Here is a 21,121-nt window from a genome sequence, read left to right on the forward strand (position 1 = left end):
TTATTGGAGGCATAGCATCAGCTAAGCCCAACAGAGCAATCTTCGCAGCACGCTAATGGTAGTTAAGCGGCCACCAAACAAGATAGTGGAGCTTTGAACAATCAGGCCCTGATCCAGTGTCCCCCGTCAGCCCAGTTGATCGAGAACTTAGTTGTTTCATTGAGGTGTAAGACGATCCCATGATGCAGTGTGGAAGCCTGCATCAACTGCCAAATTCAAATGAGACAACACAATCTCCAAAACAGAGTTCCAACGTCTCTCGTTGTTGGAGATTGGGTTGGTCGCTCCACAGACCTCTGCCAACGGCAACTCAAAACGCACACCAACTGGCTACGTCAATCAAGCCGAATTAAAAACAGACCAATAGTTTATCTTTTTCGGAAAAGATCCACATTTTATTTCTGTGTTTTTACAATATTCTGCAATGACTCAGTGACTATTGTTCAGTTGATAAAAATATATTTCTACCTTAGCTCAGTGGCGATGCAATCGAGTTCAAGTTATGGGAGACTTGACATTATCGCATATTAAAGGATTCCTGAAACGTCTAATGAGTTGTTGCCCATCTATTGACCAAGGCATTTCGAGAAAATTTGATATCAAAATAAGGTTAACTTTTCTGTAAATAACATTTCATGAAAAGAAACAGAACCTAACATTTTCGACGAAGATCTTTCACAGAAATTTTTTTGGAGGTATTAAATACGATTGTGTCTTTTCCCAATTTGTATTTTTTCCGTCACCAGAAAATTATTCAAGGTGACCCATTAACATTGGTTTTATAATTGTTCATACTTCTAGAACATTCCTACCTGTTGTTCATCGCCATGGTGATTTCCCAACTTTTCTCGAAATGCCTCTGCCAAAATCGGTACACACAAAAGAATGATAACAACCTGCAAGTTTATTATTATCTTTGAGATCAGTTATGTCAAGAACATCCCCTTTCTTGAAAAGAACACTTTCAAAACACCCCTTTTCTAGAATGGAACAAGTCCAAAGCACCCCCTTTCCATAATGGAACAAGTCCAAAAGCACCCCTCTTCTAGAATGGAACAAGTCCAAAACAACCCTCTTCCCTCTTCTAGAATGGAACAAGTCCAAAACACCCCTTTTCTAGAATGGAACAAGTCCAAAGCACCCCTCTTCTAGAATGGAACAAGTCCACAACTCCCCTCTTCTAGAATGGAACAAGTCCAAAATACCCCTCTTCTAGAATGGAACAAGTCCAAAACACCCCTCTTCTAGAATGGAACAAGTCCAAAACACCCCCTTTCTCGAATGGAACAAGTCCAAAATGATTCCTCGTCTGACATTTTATCAACAAACATGCACTGTGTCTGTACATTTTAAATAGTATACAATATCTTATCCAACTGACATCGCAAAAGTTTGTCGTAAGTATAAAATACAATACAAAGACTGAAATTGTCAAGTTATAAGCTAGCTTTCCAACAGATACTATTAGATCATGACAATAAATACAAACAAATGTGTCCAATACGAAAGAAGTCTACGACGAAAATTCAAAAAGAGCACCAGGTACGACTAACATAACCAAATTTCTGATTTACATTTCCAAATTTCTGATTTACATTTCCAAATTTCTGATTTAAATTACCAAATTTCTGATTTACGTAACCAATTTTCTGATTTACATTTCAAAATTTCCAAATTTCTGATTTACATTTCCAAATTTCTGATTTACGTAACCAATTTTCTGATTTACATTTCCAAATTTCCAAATTTCTGATTTACATTTTCAAATTTCTGATTTAACTGCCAAAATTTCTGATTTACAGAACCAAATTTCCAAGTCCAAAGTCACTTTCTAATTTGGTGTTTTGGTTAAAAGAGAAATGGAACCCAAGTTGAAGGAGTGTTTTTTGTGAGTTTATAACCAAATTCTTTTTTGGACGAAGGATGTATTCCAAGTTTGTAGTCACAATTTAGCATTTTAAAGTGGATCCAACTAATCTGAATAATATTCATATTTGAATTGGGAAAGATGTGGCCTTGACAGTCAGAATTAACGTCGGAATACCGCGACAATTCAGTAATATATTGAATTTTTCAATTTTATGTGCAATTTAATGATGGGAACTGCCACAGTATGGAGGAAGGCGACTGGGCAGCCGACAGCTTGGTAAAGCGCCCTCAATAACTCTGTCGGTCCTTTAAGTAGAGGGCTGTGACCATTTTAAAAACCTAGAAAAGAGGGCCACTGATATAAGATTAACTGATTCTTGTCCCTACCTGCACATGATTTGGACCCGCACAAAATATTTCACTATTCTTAGAATTTTGTTATTTTACAAAGAAATCAGTATATAATGGAAACTCTCTATTAAGGACACCCATGGGACTGACAAGCACTGTCCTCAATAGAGAAGTGTCCTGATTAGAGAGGTCAAATTGAATAGAAAGACCCAATTTGGGACCAAAACAAGCATCCTTAATAGAGAGGGTGTCCTTTATAGAGTGGTGTCCGCTAAGAGAGGTTCTACTGTATATCGGAGAGGAAATTATTTTTAGTTTGGCCCCAATCAGCCATGCTTCCAGTGGTCAGAATGGGTTATAATAATAATAATAAAATTGTTATTTATATGGTTGTAAGAGCTAGAACTCTGCTGTTATTTGAGGGAGAGATGTCATGGTGACAAAATGTGCCAATTCTAAGCTAAGTGTCCTCTGCACCTTTGCCATGAAAATAACACCGCAGCAAATTGGACATAAAACGTCCACCATATTTTCAAAACAGGATGGAGACAAGAAACGAGTAATCTAATTTCATTGGCTTGAAAGGTAACTAAGGCAGATGAATAGACTATTATCAAAGCTGTGAATGCTAACCGCAGAAACTCGCCCGGTCAAAATTGACGGCGACGATTTCACGACATAAAACAACAAGGACGCTTCATAGAAAACCCACTAAGCGCCGACAGAATTTACAAATGTTTTCGCAAAATGTGGAATATTCGTTTTTATAAAAAGCTGGCCCGACATCTGCACTATCATCAAAAGACTCGCAACTATGTATGCATACGCCAAACAGTTTTGGCATGATGAAAACGTAGAAAAAATTTACGAAAATCCATATATTTATTCACAATACAAAACAGTAGCCTTGGCCAGATTAAACACCCTTGTATTCCTCATGCCAGTAGGCCTACTAAAAGTTCTCGGCAAATCACGCAAAGAAATACGTTTTCAAGAATTTACAATCCACGACTGGTTCAGTAATATCGTGACAAATATATTCCACCCTGAAATTAGCTGATATGATATTTCTCATCGCAAAACAGTTCCGCCATTTTTTTCGCAAAAAGTGTTTTTATAAGTTTTTACAAAATCAGTTTCAAGCATCATAATTTGTTTATTTCAGAGCGAATTGATGATTTATTTTCATACATGCATGAAATTAAAGGTGGTTCTTCACTCCCCTATCAAGGTATTTCTCAAAATACAATAGATACCACGTGACCTTTGAATCAGACAACAATAAACTGTACGTGTTAGCTCGAAATAAGCACAAGTTTCTATGACCGTGCGTCGCTGAAAGAAAATAACGATTTCACTGCGATGGACTATCATATCATTCACAAAGTGCTGTAAAAAATGCCATAGCACGCTGTTTAAAATGTCTCTGGAACCTCAACTAGAGCTGCAAATCTACTTTCTTCCAAGGGGGGGGACCCAACTATGAATTGTCTAGGACAACTTCTTGAAGTATTTTATTCAGCATGCAGCTGAACTTTGACCAATTGATGAAAAATAACAACATGCACGGACGAATTTGTACAAACATTTACAATCTTTGACTATTTTATTGACCGACACGGACTTGTAAACAAACATTTCACAACCCAAAGTGTCATTTTTAACCATAAAAAAGCGTGAAAACCTGTTCGCCATCCACCTGTGGCATCCAACTTTATCGACGCTCCATTCTCCGAGGCAGCAATGCCATAATCTACACGACTGATTCTCGAAAACTATAAAAAATATTACAGACTAAAGTCCTGATCATAATAAATACACTGTCATTTCACTCTACATGATGGCGAACTTTATGTTACCTCGGCAGAATGGAGTGCCAGATTTCCACAGCTAGATGGCGAACATGATTTCAATGCGTGAAAATGATACATGTTGATCACATACACAACTTAAATACCTTATGAAGGCAAAATTTTAAAACTTGAGACCGAAGCAAGCGGATAATATTTGCCAATGTGATGGATAAGACAGCCCCCATGGTTTCATCGACTGAAGCCTGTAGCCCACTGAAATAGGCTCTGACCTGCTGAACATTGAACCAATGTGAGCCTTCAAAAAAGAGCAGGAACGCCAGCCGTACAAGATTTACCTAATGGTGCCACTCTTGTTAGGCCATGGGAATTATTAATCCTGTTTACCGTCCACCTCCCGCATGGGTTCTGAGCGAACATGAAATATTTTCATTATTTTTAAAAAAATCTATTTATTTTATTGTTGCCATCATTTTTTTATTTAAATAATCTTTCCAGTGGTTCATCTTTACCTTAAATGATTGAAAAACACAATAAAAACTTGGCAGAGTAGGCTCTTCATCATAATAATGACATTTTTTCAATGCCTCATAATGATGACCGACCTGATTTCCATTTACTGGAACTTGCTGAATCGCGTGTTTTGACCAGTAAATCAGACTGTAAACCGATAATGAATAATGAAAAATGAAAAAAAGCCTCATCATCTTTTTAAATCTCTCGGACCGTAAACAGGATTAATCATTCCCATGGCCTTAGTCCCACATGATTTAGAGGTGACAAGATGAAGCCATCTTGCCCCGGTATTCAAATGCCTTAAGCACAAAAAGGACACATTGTCTAAAAGCCACGAAGATCTATATATGGGGACCTCTCATCCATTACGTGTCTGAAGCAATCTTAAAATATACACGGTAATGATATAACAGAAGATTTCTCTAACTTTGACTTAATAACTATTGCTATGACATCATATACACTGTATACAACACATATGTACAACTTATTCTATTTATAAATTCACGTTTCGTAGAACCTTACTATACTGTGGATTAATTATGATAATATACACTGTCTTTGGTTCAAGTTCTTAGGGGACGCACTTCACTTGCATTGGACATTGAGCACAGGCAAAAACGGAGAAAAACCAATGTTTTCTTCGTTTAACAAAGCTTTGCTTGGGACGTTTTTAAAACTGCAAATTTGGATCCTTCTCATCCGCCTGATAGTCTCATAGCGATTTAGATTGCAGTGACCAGCAATCACAATCGCGTGCAACAAAAATTGCTTGTCTGCAGGGGGTCATCACAGGTGCCTGCGATAAGAATCGCTGATGGCAGCGCCCTGCTACATCAATAGCAAATGCTGCCATTTCCAGCCTACCCGCAGATGAGAGATCTTTTCGTTGCGATTTAAATCGCTCGTCTGCGCGGTGATTAGAACAATTTTGGCTCAAGAAAGACGCGTGAGAATCCAGACCTTTACGCAGTTTTCGCTGTAAAATGACGATGACACCTTTAAAAGAATCCTATACATTAAGTACATACCACATCATTACAGCTGAAAGGGACTTTAAAATGGTGCAAAATATGCCATGACGTACTTCTTATTCCCCCTTTAAGAGAAACATATTGTCCCTTTAAGAGTGATGACCTCCACAACCATCAATATACGACCGCCAAAAAATCGTCAATAAATCGAACAAAATGGCTACCAGAAATCGTCCAATTTCACTAAAATCACAGAATTCATTCACACGAATGTCGCCGCATTACCAAGACAGCGCCATCTTAAGGGAATCCTTTAATTCAGTGCATCCGTTCTGTTTTATTTATATTTTTGGACGCTTTGCAAAATAAAAGACAGAAGATTCAAGCAAGGAAAAAATGAATGAACTACATCGGGAAATACGGAATTTGGATTTTGGGTCGGATGCCGGTTTGTACCTTCAAAACCATGTTAGTCATGTAGGCCATGATTCCACTTTGGCAGAAAAAACGAGGGATGAATTTCTTCCCATTATTTTTTGCCTTATTGCCACATTTATGAATAATTTCGGCTCAAATCTGGTGAAATATGAGACAATTCCCTCTACACCAACAAGCTTATAAGCAACGACCATGATTCAACTACGCACTAGAATTTACTGAATAAATAACTGATAATTATATTCATATCTCAAACTGCCACCAGTTGATAAATTCAAAGCAACAGCCGCCTAAAAACTGATCATATATCGTCATAACTCAATCTCTGAATAAAAAATCTTGTCGCATCCAATAAAATAAACTTCTCTGTTTTATGTCACAGTTAGGCTCAACGCGTTCTGACATTTGTTTTCAAAACGATTCAATCAAGTTGTTAATTGGAATGGCCCCGCATCTCTTAGTCTCTCAACACATAATCAGGGCTAGACGCAGTCATCTATGACAGTCAAGACTAAAAATGGCGTCAGTCGATGCGAAATATGTCATCAGATTCCACGCTATGTACCTTTCCGTTGAAATCGACTGGTTGATCCACCGCTTCCAAGACCTTATGGCATCGGCCCTGCATCGGTGCAACTTCCCCCGGTGAAGTCAATAGGACTGACTCAATTGCGTCAGGTCAACCTTAACCGACTCACTAATGCAAGTATCAATTCGTTTCTTGTACCCCCCCTCCTCAAGGGTAGTTAAGCTATCACCACTAATCTTTGCCGATGCTTGAGTAGTATTTATTTTTCCTTTAGTGAAAATTTGGCGAAGCTGGAAAGAATAAGGATGCTAATGTGTCGATGTCTTGTCGAACATACAGCCTTACCCAGTAAAATTAGTCCGGTTACTTTATATGACGGTGATAACTGATATATTGTTGATGGTGATGTCTTGACGAAAGAAAAAGTAGCATTGGTGAAAAAAGGGTGATGCTTGAGCCTTAAGATGTCGTTATAGGGTGATAAGGTGTCGTACCCTTGAGGAGGGGGGGTACAAGACACGAATTGATACTTGCATAAGATTAGACTGACAGGGAATCAAACTGGCGCGCCTCATGACTGGGGCCCTGACATCTTCCAAGCAGAAGCCATTGGCCCTCAGACACAAACAGAGGAGACTAAGTTGATGACTGAAAACCCTTCCTCACTTTCCGGGACAAACGTAAGAATCGACACGGGTCATCTGACTCACGAGGGCTGCTCCAGTGATGAGGTCCTACACTGTACCTCACCATGGCGGACCCAACGAAGCACCTGTCTTTCAGGGAGCTCTCTGTGCCCAGGGCCCGCCAATCTTGGGTCTCTACGCTCTGGGATCCCTCTTATCTGAGGTACCAACGCTCTGGAAACCCTTCTACTTGGGCTACCTCGCCGAAAGGCCTACACAAGGTACGGAAATGGACAATTCCTTGTCTCTATCCTGAGAAGAAGGGACTCCTTATGATTGTACACAGATCAACTTGCCAGTTCCACGTGGCATGCGAATTTCAAATTTCAAATTTCAAATTTCGTGTCAACGTCACTAGCTTTTTGAGTATTCGTCCAATGGCTTCACGATACCATCTGTAAAGGAGGAATATATAGTTATACAACTCTTCTTTTTTGATAGTCAGCCTGAAGGTAATTTTGGCAAAATTCATTGTAAATTTCAATGATTTATATAAAGGGGTTGAGGGTTGTCACTTACCATGATAAACTCTCAGTATCGCTTCACACACAAACTTGTATTGACTCTGCAACAACGAGAAGAACTCACCATCAGAAAACCTGCACACAAATTTAAATTTTGAGAATTCTACAAAAAAATTTCCCAAAAATTATTTTTTCAATATTTTTGACCTAAATATCAGTTTTTCAATATCTTCGGTGCTACTAATTGATTACTGAAGGAAAATATCGGGGACCTTCAGTACTTTCCTACAACTTGTGACAAATTTCACGACAAAGTTATCAGATAATACTGGCACTTGGGATGACAGCCAGCCTTTCGATTTTCTCCTGACCAAACGGAAGGTTTAACCTTTTCACCCCATTTCCCTTTATGGACTCTTCCAGTTAATGCATTAGACAATATTAGAAGAGTCCATTCCAGAAACTGGGGGTGTAAAAGTTAACCTTTTTTCACCTTTTTACCCCATTTCCCTTTATGGACTCTTCCAGTTAATGCATTAGACAATATTAGAAGAGTCCATTCCAGAAACTGGGGGTGTAAAGAATAATATTTTTAACCTTTTTACCCCATTTACCTGTATGGACTCTTCCAGTTTTGATCATGCATTACTCAATGTTAGAAGAATCCATTCCATAAACTGAATTTAAGCGTTTCACCCCCATTCCCCGCATGAACTCTTCCAGTCAATGCATGAGGCAAGTCCATTAAGAGAAGTAGGGGTCTAAAGGTAGTTGTTTACTTACAGCTGTCTGGATGAGCATTGCTCTCTGGTCTCTCATCTGTCTCACGATGTCCAGGGGATAGATCGGCTGGTTGGCTTCCACGAGGCACATCGCCGTCTCCATCGTGATCAGGACGCCCGTCCGACCGATTCCCGCGCTGAAAAAACAATGATAGAGTTACTCTAAAAGGGGTACATTTGTATTTACCCGTGGCACAGGAAAATAGAAATGCAGTTATGCACAATGCCGTAGTGGAGTTACTGTCTGTCTACTGTATCTGTCTTATTCATATCTGTCTATGCAACAGCGATGTTAAAATTAACATTCAGGACGTATTAACGCAATTGAAAATTTTCAAATTCAATTTCAAATTTATAGGCCTTTTATGAAAATCTAGCCATCTGCCTTACAATAAGATCTTAATGGGCATCCACCCTACAACAATAAGCCCACATAGTCAAACTTATGTAGGATTTAAACTGACTGGACTACATTGCTCCTCTCCACCTAGACCAACAACCTCTATTGTGTAACCAGCCAAATACTGAGTCGGTGATTGGTATTAACCCCACAACATCATACCAACACCAGTTTGATAACACAATTACGAGACCACATAGTCCAGTCAATTTAGAACTTATAACGACTGGACTACACTTCTCTCTGTCTTCAACAACCTCTGCCATGTAACCAGCTACATACCTGCAATGTACTATGGTGGGCTCGGTCATTCCTAAACGATTCTGCCTCACCCTCAGGATGAAGTCGAGGAAGTCGGCCGAGTCTTCTGGCACACCGTGATCGGGCCAAGCAATGTATTGCATCTGTCTGACATGTCGCTCTTCGTTAGTCTGAAACGGGAGGAAGGACTTGAGCCAACACTGCTGGCTACCACGCAATAGGGCCCGGGTTCGATCCCGGGGAGAACCCAGAGCCTCGTGGTTAACACTGCTGGCTACCACACAATAGGGCCGGGGTTCGATCCCGGGGAGAACCCAGAGCCTAGTGGTTAACACTCCTGGCTACCACGCAATAGGGCCCGGGTTCGATCCCGAGGAGTACCCAGAGCCTAGTGGTTAACACTACTGGCTACCACGCAATAGGGCCCGGGTTCAATCCCGAGGAGTACCCAGAGCCTAGTGGTTAACACTGCTGGCTACCTCGCAATAGGGCCCAGGTACGTTCCTGGGGAAAACCAAGAGCCTAGTGGTTAACACTGCTGGCCACCACGCAATAGGGCCCGGGTTCGATCCCGGGGAGAACCCAGAGCCTAGTGGTTAACACCGCTGGCTACCACGCAATAGGGCCCAGATTAGATCCCGGGGAGAACCCAGAGCCTAGTGGTTAACACCGCTGGCTACCACGCAATAGGGCCCAGGTTCGATCCCCGGGAGAACCCAGAGCCTAGTGGTTAACACTGCTGGCTACCACGCAATAGGGCCCGGGTTCGATCCCGGGGAGAACCCAGAGCCTAGTGGTTAACACTGCTGGCCACCACGCAATAGGGCCCGGGTTCGGTCCCGGGGAAAACCCAGAGCCTAGTGGTTAACACCGCTGGCTACCACGCAATAGGGCCCAGATTAGATCCCGGGGAGAACCCAGAGCCTAGTGGTTAACACCGCTGGCTACCACGCAATAGGGCCCAGATTAGATCCCGGGGAGAACCCAGAGCCTAGTGGTTAACACCGCTGGCTACCACGCAATAGGGCCCAGGTTCGATCCCGAGGAGAACCCAGAGCCTAGTGGTTAACACTGCTGGCTACCACGCAATAGGGCCCGGATTAGATCCCGGGGAGAACCCAGAGCCTAGTGGTTAACACCGCTGGCTACCACGCAATAGGGCCCAGGTTCGATCCCGGGGAGAACCCAGAGCCTAGTGGTTAACACTGCTGGCTACCACGCAATAGGGCCTGGGTTCGATCCCAGGGAGAACCCAGAGCCTAGTGGTCAACACTACTGGCTACCACGCAATAGGGCCTGGGTTGATCCCGGGGAAAACCGAGAGCCAAGTGGTTAAGGGAGGTTCCAATGTACGAGCTTTACATCAGTTTCACAAAACCAAGGATGAAACTCACCTCCATGTTAACAAGAGTGAATTCTCTAAATGCAAAGGACGGTGTTTCCTCCTCCTTCACACAGGAGAGCTGTAACTGTCCGAGGTCGGCCGTCTCGTAAAGATCGGGCCAGTACTGGTGGCATTTCACACGACCACGTTCGATTTTTGACGTGAGCATGACGACGAGGGTGGACTGTTGTTCCCAGGCCATCTGCCAGAAATCAGTAACGGTGTTCGGTAGTGGGCCCTGGGCGGCTATATATCTATTTACAATGCCCGAACCCACTATCTCCATCTGAAAGTTAAGAGGTCGAAATTAGGTCGATAAAACCTGAACAAATTTTTTTAAATGTTACTTTTTTCTCCCAGGCTATACTCAATTTAACGAAAAAGGACACTGATTTTTTCTAATTTCACAAAGAAAATGAAATATTTGAACAAGATGTAATGCTATTTTTATACATCTTTGATGTCCATTGACGCAATTTAACCCCTATGCCAGAGTAAAATAAGATTTACGTTGTAACAGGTCAAGATTTAAAACCGACTTTAAAACGTGAAAAGTGACATCGTGAATCGTCTGTAGGCCGCTCCTTGAAAACGTCTTGTCTGTGCGTCACGTCGCTCATGAATAGGGAAGAGTGACATGTTTCATGTGAAAACGCCTCAATGGATTCATGGCAGTTTTTTATTGGGTCTTTTCAACCAACTTCCCAGAAAGTTTGAAATATGTCATCAACTTGATAATATACTTACATGTACAACGTTTGCATTTATATAGTCTCCCGACGAACTTGCCTTTAACTTAACCCGCGTCTGGTCATCTGCAGAGACGAAATCATAAATATAACTTCCAATGAGCACTTAATGAGGTAAGCACTTCAAAGCACTTCACTTTACATCAATTCCACGGTGTATTACGAAACCTTTCAGCAGAACTAATAGATAAGCTGTACGATCAGCGCAACAACCTCAGTTACGCGAAATTGACAAACTGATTCTTCTTTCAAAAACATCATATTTTTCACAACTCCCACCTCTTCTACACAGATTTTTTTTGGAACGCATATCAATCAATTTCTTAAATAATGTACAACAAGTACAATACTTAAGTACAATACTTAAGTACAATACTTAAGTACAATACTTAAGTACAATACTTAAGTACAATACTTAAGTACAATACTTAAGCATACTACTTAAGAATATCACTTAATTATGTATGGTACTAACATATTTAACTTAAGCAAAATACTGATAACAATACTTAAGTATGTTAGTTAAGCACCTACGCATGTTACGTAAGCACAATACTTAAGTATATTACTTAAGTAGGCATGTTACTTAGGCAAACTACTTGAGTATGTTACCTAAGCACAATACTTAAATATTTTACTTAAGCACAATACTTAAGCATGTTATGTAAGTACAATACATATAAGTATATTACTTAAGCACGATACTTTAGTATATTACTTAAGCAAACTACTTAAGCAAACTACTTAAGCAAACTACTTAAGCAAACTACTTAAGCAAACTACTTAAGCAAACTACTTAAGCAAACTACTTAAGCACACTACTTAAGCACACTACTTAAGCACACTACTTAAGCACACTACTTAAGCACTGAAGTTCGATTCTCTGTCATACTTACAAGGTGATATGTCGCGATATCTATTTTTGGGAATATTCTCCGACTGCCGTGCGGCCTGCATCGTCATCCCTGGTTTCTTCCGATAAAGTTGCTCAAACTGTGCCAACGCTGCGCCGGACTCCAGCGCCTCCTGTAGGAGCATGAGAGAACCACCCAACAGGTCCGACTGAGGTAACGTGCTTGATATATGATGCGTGTCGGGGATGTATTGGAAGTCTGGCTCCTCAATCGTGTCGTCACCAACGTAAACTGCAACGAGCGGAAATATGATTTATCTACATGTCAATACAGTGGAACCTCCCTTAGCGGACACCTCTCTATTAGGGACAACCTCTCTATCAAGGAAACTTGTTTTCTCCCAAATTGGTTTCCATTCAATTTGACATCTCTTATCGGGACACCTCTGTAATAAGGACAACCTCTCTGTCAAGGAAACTCGTTTTCTCCCAAATTGGTTTCCATTCAATTTGATCTCTCTTATCGGGACACCTCTGTATTAAGGACAACCTCTCTGTTACAGACAGTCGTTTTGGTCCCAAATTGGTTGTTTCCATTCAATTTGACCTCTCTTATCAGGACGCCTCTCAAAAAGTGTCAAATCCATGACAACCAAGGAGTACACATACTATGCCCACTTGGTAAGTTGAGATGAGGCTGCACAATGGACAAACAGGACTTAGTTCACATTTCCCCCACCAGATGGAAGTGTCGTCTCCAATTCTATCACAAGCCCTCAAACCCAACATCAACCCCCCAAATGGCCCTATCTTGCTACATGAATTGGGGAAGTAGCACAGAATGTCGTCAAATATTCAGATTTTTTTCTCTCTAAAAATATCCATCTGGCAAGGTTAGATTTCTGTATAAACAATACAGTGGAACCTCCCTTAGCGGACAACCTCTCTATTAAGGACAACCTCTCTATTAAGGACACTAGTTTTGGTACCAAATTGGTTGTTTCCATTCAATTTGACCTCTCTAATCAGGACACCTCTCTATTAAGGACAGCACTTGTCAGTCCCGAGGGTGTCCTTCATACAGAGGTTCTACTGTACTTTCAAACACAATACAGTTTCTACTACTAGTTCAAAGCATATAAACATTGGTAATCCATCCCACCTTCATCAGATAGGAGGTATAAAGGTCATCGGCAATCCAAGCCTTCCATTCAGTATATGTCGCATGCATTCTGCATTCGCGACCTTTTATTGACATTTCAAATTGGTGTCATTTAGGAACTATCACCATACACACAGGCCCACGTTAAAAATTCATGTATGAAACTTAAAGCCATACTATCATGTTATGACATTCAAGCCTTCTAGAGGTACAGTCCTGATCACAACTGACATACCTTAATTTGCGTATGTAATGCACAATGTACACAAAACTTACACACAACCTATGCAGAACCCTAAACAGTTTTTGAATGTTCAATGTTTTATGATACAGTTTGTGTCATTTGGGAATAGCATCCCGCGAAGTTACTATTTATAGCTCACAAGGTCATTTGCATAAGATATTGAGGACGTTTTAGTCACGTGACAGTCGGACATCGACACTTATTTCTACACATTTGAGCTTATTTCAAAGTCAATTATCTTTGACCCTGCATTGTTTTTAGCATGAATGATACCATAGAGTCAGAGAGAGAAATATTCAGAACAATTATGTAGTATTTCCAACACTCGGACATGTGCCAGATTGAATCTAACTGCCCTAGTTAGAAAGCCTGAATCCATTACGAAACCGCATGTTTGTCCGACATTGCCTGTAATTCCGCGATGGGGAAATAGAGGGCAGCAGCTGCAGTGACCTCATCATCGCGGAATGCTATTCAGACATTTTCAGGAAAAAACCCGGTGGTTAGATTTCTTACCGTTTGGTCGAACGACAAGCACCAATTCTCCCGAGTGCGTCTCCCGCGACGCTCGAATAAACATTACCACCTGCTCATGAGTGTGCTGCGACACGTCACGACCGTTGATGAACAAGACCTGGTCGCCCTCATTCAACCGCGGAATACACAGGTCGGCGGGGGTATTGGGCGCCACCCGCGACACGATGATAGGCATACCTTGGTCAGCACCACCCTGTGGAGAAAGAAGGAACTAAACGTAAGGGACAGAATGATGGTACAGTGTTGAGTAACCTCCCTAAGCAGATACCTCTCTATTAAGGACACCCTCTCTATAAAGGACAACACATTTGATACAAAAATGGTCATTTTCATTCAATTTGACTTCTCTTATCGGGACACCTCTCCATTAAAGACAGCATTTGTGTGTCCGGAGCGGGTTCTTAATAGAGAAGTTCTACGTTATATTTTATGGGGGGGATCTCTGACGATATTTCACCGCAAGGATGCCAAACTTTACAGAATAATTATCACAACAGCACCCAACCAGTTTTTCGAATTATGCAGTTTGACATGAAATCAAAAGACGACTGATTTTTTTATAAACAGAACTCCCAAATAATTATCAAGCAGTTTTTGTTTATGTTTCAATATGAAATCAAGGTTGGGGCCATCTGATTTTTCAAACGCAGGGTAATTATAGTAGTAATGTCTGAACTTGGATTTCACCGTTCTCCTCAGTCACAGTCGTGTAACTTCCTGGCCTCGATTGGGACCATACCTAATCTACATTTCTCCCCTAACATTGCCCTGAAAGCAACAGTTTAAGGTATTACAGACCACCCAAACACACCATGATATTATGGCCCCATCACCTCATAGGCTGGCTTTATACTAGATTGGTACCCGACAGTCTGACAGATGGCAGCACAACAAAATGAGAAGATCAGTCATGCCTGCCATGTTTTAATGACGTCATATGCACGTACTTGGCGATGTGTGGACATCATATTTTCATAACAAATTCTCTCAACCAATCAGTGCTTGCTGTTATGACATGTGACATGATGTAACCTCGACCGCCGAGAATTGCACGAAATCATTCAGACATTTATATGAAAACATGGCAGGCATGACCAATCCTCTTATTGCTTCCACCAGTGAGACAATCGGGTAAAACTCTAGGTTGATACATAAAGTTCACGTCGTCACTTTGAGAAGGAACAAGTCATTTCCAAAAAGCGTGCTTCACGATGTCACTCTTTACCCACACGTCACATCATATTCCCAAGTCATAAGTCACATATGAACCGTGACATACCACAAGTGACAACGTGAATCAAATGTTAACTCGGCCTTAAGCACCACGCGAACTAGCGATTATAGTTTCTGCAACCTGCAACATATTCATGACAACATGACAAGGGACGGCAATTTTACAAATTGGCGACAGCACTCAAACCACAATCCTCAGTTGCCATATCTTTGTCGCAGGTCCCAGCAACTAAAGTCCCTTGTTTGCGGGGTGCTTTGGACACCTCGAAATTAATAGACGGGATAATACAAATCAGCAATGATATCATATACCACCAAGATATGCTTAGTTAAAGAGCTCTACGAACGGGCAGGCCATTTAAAACGCTGTGACACGCAATCATTATCACATGTGACAAAAATCACTTGTCTGCAGTGGTCATCGCAGGTGCCTGCAACAACAATCCATGATCACAGCGACCTGCAATAAATGTCACACGCACCAATGATCGGAGCGACCTACTATTAATATCAAATCCAGCCGTTACAGTTTTAATAGTAGACAAGCAATTATTTTGTCGCAGACAGCAACAATTGCATGTCATGGCGATTTACATCGCTCCTCTGCAATGTGTTTAAGGAAATCTTGAATCATGAAAGTAGTGCGTATCACTGCAGTTGGCACCAATTACCACCACAAAGCAAACCTATCTCCACAATAAAAATTGGCGACAAATGCAACAAAATGCAAATTCCACCAGCACAGGACGTCATTGTCAAAACACAATATGAGTGTCTGCTCTATGACTAGTGTGTTGCGCTGCTGTTCCAAGCTGGTGCCAACTATGTCAATGCCGACTTCAATATTCGAAGACGCCACAACGAAAGCGAGGTAGTGGATTTCTTCCTTCTCCACAGGACTGAAATAGTGACGGGACAGGAAACAAAAGTGCCACACGAACAAGCGATTTTAGTCACCGCGACATGAGATGGAGCAATGAAAATTGCTCTGTCAACTGTTGCAGGTCGTAGTGATTAAAATAACTTGTTTGCACAGCATTTGAACTAACATTTTAAATTCACCGCAATTTGTTTGAATCACCCTGTATTGTGTACTTAATTGAGTACAAAATCCACTCAAAATTGTCACACAAAGTTGACCAAATTACCGGGTGGCCCAAAAAAGTTCCCAGGATATTAGACCCATAGTGAAATCTATTTGGGTTTCATTATTTTGGACATACCCTGTAGACTAAGTTTCCTTTTACAAGTTGATATGTAACAAACAGGGGATTCCATCAAATTTACAGTGAATGAACTTTCCAAATAAGCTACCCCCTTAAAGTGAACTTTCACCAGAAATTAATATTGATTTAATAATCTGTCAATAAATTTTACCTGGGCTTGGGTATTTTCTGGCATCAAAAAAATATACCAGCATCAAAGGTCCATGAAACATCACTAAAAGAACCCTTAAATCCCCCCTAAGCTTCACATTTTCCAATTTCCACCAGTTTTGTAATCAAAAATGTAATTCAGTCCACAATTTTTAGAAAGTGCAAATAATGAGTGCAAAAAAATGCTAGAGCATATCTCGCTGATGCCAGACTCCCAAACCACCTGCGTAAAACTTTGCTGACGTTTGATTGGTTAATTGTTATGAAGTACCTGATTGGCTGTTCGGGAACGCGTTCGAATCGACCTTGTTACGGGAACACTCTACAACAACAATAATACAATGACATGTTGACAAAAATCAGAATCTGGTCCATCTTGGGGAAAATTATACATTTTATCGCGGTTATGCAATGCTAGGAATCTAAATTGTTAAGATGTTAGTCTAGTTTTGTGAAGTCTAAGTTCTGAAGCAAAGGAGATGAAAGGATTAAACTTCAATCTTTTAAATATCCTAAAATGAATGTTATTTCAAGAAAAAACTGCACAAGAAATTAAGATTTCAGTTTGAAAAGAGATTAACTTGGCAACAATGTCAGTCATGTAGATATGACCATTCAGATTGGGAGACAGCGTACCAACTAGAAGAGGGAGAAAGATGGCGTGCCACCTAGTAGTGGAAGGAAAACAGCGCTCCACCTAGTAGTGGGAGGAAGACAGCGCGCCACCTAAAAGAGGGAGAAAGATGGCGTGCCACCTAGTAGTGGAAGGAAGACAGCGCCCCACCTAGTAGTGGGAGGAAGACAGCGCGCCACCTAAAAGAGGGAGAAAGATGGCGTGCCACCTAGTAGTGGAAGGAAAACAGCGCGCCACCTAGTAGTGGAAGGAAGACAGCGCGCCACCTAGTAGTGGAAGGAAGACAGCGCTCCACCTAGTAGTGGGAGGAAGACAGCGCCCCACCTAAGAGGGAGAAAGATGGCGTGCCACCTAGTAGTGGAAGGAAGACAGCGCCCCACCTAGTAGTGGAAGGAAGACAGCGCCCCACCTAATAGTGGAAGGAAGACAGCGCTCCACCTAGTAGTGGGAGGAAGACAGTGCGCCACCTAAAAGAGGGAGAAAGATGGCGTGCCACCTAGTAGTGGAAGGAAGACAGCGCTCCACCTAGTAGTGGGAGGAAGACAGTGCGCCACCTAGTAGTGGGAGGAAGACAGTGCGCCACCTAAAAGAGGGAGAAAGATGGCGTGCCACCTAGTAGTGGAAGGAAGACAGCGCCCCACCTAGTAGTGGAAGGAAGACAGCGCCCCACCTAAAAGAGGGAGAAAGATGGCGTGCCACCTAGTAGTGGAAGGAAGACAGCGCCCCACCTAGTAGTGGAAGGAAGACAGCGCCCCACCTAGTAGTGGAAGGAAGACAGCGCTCCACCTAGTAGTGGAAGGAAGACAGCGCCCCACCTAGTAGTGGGAGGAAGACAACGCACCACATAGCAGAGGGTTTGAAACTTATTGAAAACAGCGCGCCACCTACTAGTGGGTTTGAAACTTATTGAAGTTTTGAGAAAAAGATTAATTACAAAAGGGCGTGTTGTGATGGCCGAACTTAGGTGATGACCCAATGGTGAGAAACGCCCAATAACTGAGGATTCAGTTTCAGTAGCAACCTTTCATTATTTCAGAAACGTGAAAGTTACATTGAGAGAAGAGACACACGAGATAAGATTGAGATCGAGTATTTCAGAAAGAATGTAGTATTTCAGGAAACAATAGATGAATAACCTCCCTTAGCAGACAGCTCTCTATTAAGGACAACCTCTGTATCAAGGACACTCGTTTTGATCCCAAATTGGGTCTTTTCATTCAGTTTGAACTCTCTAATCAGGACACCTCTCTATTAAGGACAGCACTTGTCAGTCCCGAGGATGTCCTTGATAGAGAGGTTCTACTGAATACATTGCATGAATCTGGTTGAGTAGTCTTAATGGTAGTCATCATAGGAGAACATCATCAAAACCATGTCACTTTCACCATGAGCTATAAAACACATTCGATCCTAATCGTGGTCTCATTTCAAAGCACTCATTTACACAACAAACCATCAAAGGTTTTGAAAAGCTCGAAACCCTGTCTTTCTAAGCAAGTACAGTCCAAATCACAACTGACATCCTGTAAATCGCGTCACTGACACTCTACCCAGTGCGTAGGTCTTCGAAATACAGTGGAACCTCCCTTAGCGGACACCTCTCTAATAAGGACAACCTCACTATTAAGGACACTTGGTTTGGTCCCAAATTGATTATTTCCATTCAATTTCACCTCTCTAATCAGGTCACCTCTTTATTAGGGACAGCACTTTTCAGTCCAGAGGGTGTCCTTAATAGAGAGGTTTTACTGTATATGCAAATCATAGTGAGATACGTCGTCACAGGTGCGTCAGTGAGGCACAACTCACGCTGGCGTTGCGCGTCACTGACGCGAAGCAGGACAGATGTCATTTGTGACTAGGACTGTAGGTAATCTCTCAGAGAACACACAGAAAGAACGATTACAGTGGACCTTTAAGAGATTATGCAGTAAGACAATGTACAGCTTGGCAGAGAACACAGTTATTAACCCACTCAGGCCTAACAACATGTCAAAAAGAACATGAGGAAATTTATTACCAATAGGCAGCAGTGGTTAGCGCTCCAATACACAAAAGATTTCTAGTCCATGTCAATTTCATCTACAAAACGCTCTTTATTCAGCAGCAAGTATTTGCAATAAGGCTCCTCATTACACCGGAAAATAACAACCTTGCGACAACAGGGTGTTCCGAAAAAACAGTTTTTCATTTGACCGAAAACTGTGAGTAGGTTTTTGGGACACCCTGTATAAATAGTAAATATTCAGTTAGGAGTTGGTAAATAGAGATTTGAGGTAAATCTTTCTGTCTGAGACTGAGGTTGTTGCCTCAGGAATTCTGTTGACGTTTCAAAACACAACTTCAGTCGAAATTTTTGAACACGGTAGCGCTATTGAAAAGCCATGTTTTTCTAGACTTTTTGCAGGACTGTCGACAGGGGTCACTACCGATCAAAATCCTAACTCCAGGTACAGCGCCCCTGTGAAAGAGGTATTTGGGTAATTTTATGTGGTTTTGTGAAATGTTGTTGAGCCACGAAGGGTTAATATTGACATGAAGTGCAGACAGTACAAGGAGAGTGTGCAAACTGAAATCAGAAGTTATCACGCAGACATTTACAACCTGATTTCTATTTATAGTCTAGCTACAGTTCTAGTCAGAAGTAACTCTGCTTGTCACACACAAATTCATCATCGGTCAAATGAGTTTTTTCAAAACTTTCTTGTAGAGTGTAGTTTTTGCCATGGTGAGGATTTTAACAGACATGGTTCACCTGGGTCCCAAAAACAGTGCTGTGACAGTAGCTAAAGGGTTAAATTATGTGGGGACATCTCTAATTATGAAAGCAGCACTACTGGAACAGACTGGCAGGGGCCTACGACCGGGGTTTACCGGTAAACTCCTAAACCACCTACAGTCCCGACCCCTATTGTCTTTTTCATAAGTAAATGTCACTGTCCTTTTGGGTTTCTCTGCACAAACTACTGGGTCGATTTCATCAAAGTTGGGTTTTCTTAAACCTGATTTTGGGGCGGAAGGAGATTGGAAGAAAAAACAAACTTTGTAGAAATTCACCACATAGTTTTTGCACAGTGGCTCAAAACGACAGTGACATTTACTTTTGAAAAAGACTATATATAAAATATCTGATAATCATAAAGCTCCCAGAAATCAATATGATAACAGCTTTTTTTGTTTTTAATCCAAAGACATATATACATTTCATTTATTGGTTTTTTCAACATGATGCAGAAATTTTCCGAACTGAACACATAAAATCATTCTTGCAATACCAAAGTGATATAACACAAAAGTTTTTTTGTGACACTCTTTAAATTTTTTAAACAAAATTAGAAGATTTTAGAGACTTTCTGTTTAGCAGAATAAAGGCGATTAAATTGTATTAACAAAGGAAATCAAAACTGTTAAAAACTTTGAATAAATCATTTACCGGTGTCTTTTTCTGTATAACGTTCTCCAGAGTCTGGATGCCAAAGAAAAAGGTGTTAAAGACAGATATTGACCTAGTTCCTTCCAATGCCTGAAGGTGTCAGTAGTGTTATGTCTAATAATATGACCTAATATGACACTCATGATGTCACCCTGTCACTCAATTTAAATTGGCGCGCCATGTCGCTGAGGTGATAGCTTGATTTAAGCTGGAACCTCTCTATTAAGGACAACCTCTCTATTAAGGACAACCTCTCTATTAAGGACAACCTCTCTATTAAGGTCAACCTCTCTATTAAGGTCAACCTCTCTATTAAGGTCAACCTCTCTATTAAGGACAACCTCTCTTTTAAGGACAACCTCTCTATTAAGGACAACCTCTCTATTAAGGACAATCTCTCTTCTAAGGACACTAGTTTTGGTCCCAAGGTGGTTG

The 21,121-nt window shown here is 41.2% G+C and overlaps 1 protein-coding gene across 10 annotated transcripts in view; it reads right to left on the minus strand.

Annotated features, from left to right (window-relative positions):
* Positions 1–367: 367 nt before the first annotated feature.
* LOC135500338 (tyrosine-protein phosphatase non-receptor type 4-like) overlaps positions 368–21,121 on the minus strand; it is a 134,434-nt gene continuing 113,680 nt past the window's right edge. For all 10 annotated transcript variants that reach the window (XM_064791744.1, XM_064791753.1, XM_064791750.1 and 7 more), the window contains 10 exons: positions 20,687–20,719; positions 16,891–16,941; positions 13,990–14,203; positions 12,111–12,359; positions 11,213–11,280; positions 10,476–10,751; positions 9,103–9,251; positions 8,422–8,557; positions 7,694–7,739; positions 368–7,569 (listed from right to left, as the gene is read on the minus strand). In XM_064791744.1, the coding sequence (XP_064647814.1) occupies positions 7,529–7,569; positions 7,694–7,739; positions 8,422–8,557; positions 9,103–9,251; positions 10,476–10,751; positions 11,213–11,280; positions 12,111–12,359; positions 13,990–14,203; positions 16,891–16,941; positions 20,687–20,719 (1,263 nt within the window). In that variant the 3' untranslated portion in view covers positions 368–7,528. The remainder of the gene's footprint in view (positions 7,570–7,693; positions 7,740–8,421; positions 8,558–9,102; positions 9,252–10,475; positions 10,752–11,212; positions 11,281–12,110; positions 12,360–13,989; positions 14,204–16,890; positions 16,942–20,686; positions 20,720–21,121) is intronic.

This window comes from Lineus longissimus, chromosome 16 (assembly GCF_910592395.1).
Source record: "Lineus longissimus chromosome 16, tnLinLong1.2, whole genome shotgun sequence".
NCBI classification, from domain to species: domain Eukaryota; kingdom Metazoa; phylum Nemertea; class Pilidiophora; order Heteronemertea; family Lineidae; genus Lineus; species Lineus longissimus.